At 33.4% G+C, this 4,538-nt stretch overlaps 1 protein-coding gene across 2 annotated transcripts in view; it reads left to right on the top strand.

The window, feature by feature from the left end:
- Positions 1-4,313, top strand: part of SMAD5 (SMAD family member 5) — a 53,785-nt gene extending 49,472 nt beyond the window's left edge. For both annotated transcript variants that reach the window (XM_006160105.3, XM_006160104.3), the window contains exon 7: positions 1,822-4,313. In XM_006160105.3, coding sequence (XP_006160167.1) covers positions 1,822-1,965 — 144 coding nt within the window. In that variant the 3' untranslated portion in view covers positions 1,966-4,313. The remainder of the gene's footprint in view (positions 1-1,821) is intronic.
- Positions 4,314-4,538: the final 225 nt, after the last annotated feature.

Consider the following 4,538-nt stretch of genomic DNA (forward strand, 5'->3'; position numbering starts at 1 on the left):
ATTTACCCTATAGAAAAAAAAAAAAAAAAAAAATCAAACTAAATAGAGAAAAGACAAACCACAGACTGGGAATAGATATTAGCAAAACATATATCTGATAAAGGATTTGTATCTAGAATAGAGGAGAACCCTTAAAACTCATTAACAAGGGCCAACAGGTGGCACCGTGGTTAAGGTGCTGGATTCCCATGTGGGCAACCAGAGTTTGAGTCCAGATCCGATGGCTTGAAGAATCACAACAAATAAACAGATAAATGTTCATTTGTTTTTAACACACAATAAAAAAGCAAATATCACAATTGCTTTTAAATTATTTTTTTGAGTTTTTTTAGCTTTAGCAGTTTTTTTTTTATTTATTTTTTTTAGAGCTTTTTGCTATAGTGCACGTGCACTCGTCAGAAATACAGAGAGAGACAGAGAGACAGAAAGCGAGAAATCAACCCCCAGAGGGGATGGCCATGCCGCAATCCCTTCTCCTCCATTCTCCTCTCGGGATCTTGGGCATGCACACACACACGCCCGGCGTGAGTTTAAGCCACCAGACCTGAGACTCGAACCACGGTCAACTACATGGGAATTCAGCGACATAGCCATTACGCCAACTGCTGATCCCAGCAGTTTATTTTTTTAGAGTTCATTAGGATGACTTAGAATTCTTTCGTTGATTAAAGTTATTTTACTTACACCTAAGCTTTATTTAGAATTTGCAGTTCAAAGAACTTTAAATTTATCATTTATTCTGTTGGCCTGATATTACATTCCAAAGAATTTCATAAACATAATTTGAAAAGAGCTTTATGATATATTTAAGCAACTAGCACTATATCCACATGGTTCTTAAGAATGGAGCCCAAGAAGAACAACTGTCAAAGGCTGTGTGGGTTTCTTCTTTTTAGCATTCAGCCACATATGCCTGTGTTTCCTTGCTGCTTTGCTGTAGGTCTGTTGTGTGCATTGGTTAATCAGTCACTTGTATTTCCCCCTTCCTCTGTAGATACATGACTTTCACATATTTATTTTAATCTCTATTCCCCCATCTTCTCCACTCTTCTCCTTTCTGCACCACCTCTAGTTGTCTGGGTATGACTACCATAAGCAGTAAAATGGAGAACTTGATAAATACAGGAATATAAAATAAAAATTTTGTTTTAATTTTTATTGGGAGTTTTAGGCCGAAGTATTTTGGTTAAATTTATCCAACTAAATGTTTGTCACTGTAATGTGAACTCATGGTATGTATCTTTTGTAAAACATTTCCTTTTTAATTTAATACTTCCTAATTAATTTAAAGTGAATTCCTATCTTAAAGGAATCTTTACTATGTCGCTATGTGATTGCCACATTAAATAACACATGCGTGCATTGTTAATATCTATCATGTCTTAGCTAATATCAAAAACTCCTGAAAAACGAACTTTTTTAGTAATAAGATTTGACATAAACTTAATTGAAGGTATTTATGGATTTTATTTATTCAGTTAAGTAAGCATGTATCTCACTACAGAAATATCAATATTTTAATTATGAGATGTAATAGATTCTACCTTTGTAAAATTAAATATACAATTTTGAAACATTTGGCCCCAAGGGTTTCTATTAAGAGAATTATATGTTCTTTAAAAATCCATACATCTTTGAATAATGCTGTAATTGTCTTGCTTTTAATTCCATGGTGATTGTTAAGATTGGTTTTGTGATAGTTACTCTTTTAAGTACATTCTATATATCTACTCTTAAACTTTTTGTTGTTACAGTAAAATTGGTTTAGACCATTTTGGTAGTTTAAGAGGAATCTGCTATGATACCTGTTCATTTTCTTAGGGCTGGGGAGCAGAGTATCACCGGCAGGATGTTACCAGCACCCCGTGTTGGATCGAGATTCATCTTCATGGGCCTCTTCAATGGCTGGATAAAGTCCTTACTCAGATGGGCTCCCCTCTGAACCCCATATCTTCTGTCTCATAGTGCAGAAGTATTCTTTTCAGTTATATTACTAGTGGACTTGTTTTAATTTTAGAGAACTTCAGTACGGATACTGTGAGCTTACATGGAAAACAGATATTACAGCCTATTTTTTTCTACATAATTGTGACCAATATGTTTGTATTCTGGGATGAATCTACATTTGTTTGTATTCATGTTCATATGATTAATTCTCAAAAGTGTTGTGAAATATGCAGAGTAAGTATTAAGCCCCATTTCATAAGTTTGGCATTGATCTTAAACTGGAACATGCTTTTGCTTTATTGTCTCAACAACTTATTTGTTGTTTTGAGAAAGAAATATATCACATGATAAATTATAGGAGGGTATATACAGTGAGAAGTAAGTCTTCCCCCTTAATCTTGAATTTCCAGAAGTTGTTCTCTTACCAGTTTCTTTGTCCTACCTACATAAAAAAAAGTAATACTAAGTCATTGTTTTGCAAAAGCATATGGTAGGGGCTTAAAAGAAACTATAAATTAAAAAAAAAAAACTTCATTTGAAGGAACACTATGCACTGCTCTAACAGGTAGTGTTCATTCAGTAGAGGAAAGTGATAGTTTTCTAGATGACATCATGAAATGTACATTAATATAGCTAAATGTTTCTAAGTGTAATGTGAGTTCATGCTACTTATCTTTTGTAAAACATTTCCTTTTTAAAAATTTACTGCAAATAACTGATCTTCAGTATATGCCATTTACTCAAAATCTGTCAAGTACTACTTTATAACTAGTGACAGTGCATGCACGGCCTCGTTCAGCTATGTTCGCTGCTTTTGGCCAATGTTGCAAAAAACTCTAATTTTGACATGCATTAATCTTTTATTTGCACTTTTATGGGTGACAGTTTTTAGCTTAACTTTTGATAAAATACACTCAAGTGACTTGGACTTAGATGTTTATCTTACTTCCTTGGTACCCCTTTTGTATTAACAAAATACTGTAGTTTGTAGACTACAGTTGGAGGAAATTATGCTTTTTCTATTTTTGTTTTATTTTCAGCCTAGATTATAAGACTGCTATTCCATAGGTCCAACTTAAGGTGCCTTTTTAATTCTCTACAGTTATGGGTGTTGTTAATTTTGGAAAATCATATACTTAATATTCTTGCCTTCGATCAGTCTCCTTTTGCAAGGCTTTATGCACTCTAGCCATAGTAGGTTCTTCAGTTGGGCCCCAAGGAGGAGGTTACTAGTCTGATACATAAATAAATCAGCAGTAGATGTTTGAGTAGCTCATTTTAAAAAATTCACATATCAAAGAATATAGACTGTTCTCTCATTTACCATCAATGCTTTTTAACCATTTTTAAAGTATCTGTGTGTGTGGTAGTCCCCCAGAATCTTCAGAGAGGGAAGAAATGAAAAACTCTAATAAAATATCAGATTAATCAGTTATACCTTTGGCTTTTGTTAAAGGACTCTTAATTAGTATTTCTAGGGAACAGTCAAATGAACACTTAGTTATAGCAGGAGAATGATGAGATTATTTTGAAGGAAAAAAATTAATTTTCCTATCAGAAGCTTTATTTTCTAGTGCCTTTTCAAAGTATATGAGCTGTGTTATTCTCCTGTTTAAAACGTTAGTTTGGTTTTACTTTCTTCTTTGCCCTTTCTGCTTTTATGAGGAAAAAAAAAAGTGCATTTTTTTGAGGAAAGGATTATGCCGTTCCTTTTGTTGTCTGTGTCATTATTTATTGCTTTTTCAAAGTGCAGCCAATGGGTGGTTTAAGTTCCTTTGGATAAAGTGCCATTTGTGTTTGAGCTCACAGTCCTTTGCTAGGTAAAACGGATAGTTTCTGGACAGTCACCTGAATTTTATGCTTAAGTGTTACATGTGGATTCTCAATCTCCTGAGTTGTGCACCTACATGAAAGAGAATTATTTTCTTGGTGGTAGAATTTAGGTATTTTCATCATTCTTCTCCTTAACAACTTTATGGGACAATCTTAGGGAGGGGAAAATAAATCATTCAAGTCGAATGACTGATATGTATAATCAATTTCAGTGGGCAGTATTAAACTAGTGGAAACTATTGAATTGTTTATTGGTGTTTTCAACTGAAAATTACTTGAAAATTGTTTTTACTTGTGGTCATGATGTCATAGCCATTAGCTTAACAAGATTTTATGTGGTTGGCCTTCCATTTGTTTTATCTGAGGACTTGTGTCTTTTGAATGACTATTCTGAAGCTTTTAACTGTTAGAAGAGTTGCATGGAGAAGTATACACCTGTTATCTTACCTAAAGTTGTCAACTCCACATCCCTAGACTTTTAGTGAAAACTTTATTCAGTTCAGCTGCTCTTATATTGCTTAAGAATGGCCATATATCTATGGATAGGAAATAAAAATTACTAATAAGATTAAAGGAAAAAAGAAAACCCTAAGTTTTATTTAGTGAAAAGAACGTGTTTCTGAAAAAAACCATTTCACAAAATTACATTTTTTTTTCTTTTTTTTTCTTTTTTTTTTTTTGAGAGGTTTTGTGTGGTTTTTTTTTTTTTTTGCTATGGAGTGTGTGTGCTCCCCAGAAAGAGAGAGACAGAGAGACAG

This window comes from Tupaia chinensis, unplaced genomic scaffold (genome assembly GCF_000334495.1).
Source record: "Tupaia chinensis unplaced genomic scaffold, TupChi_1.0 Scaffold000672_1, whole genome shotgun sequence".
Lineage (NCBI taxonomy): Eukaryota > Metazoa > Chordata > Mammalia > Scandentia > Tupaiidae > Tupaia > Tupaia belangeri.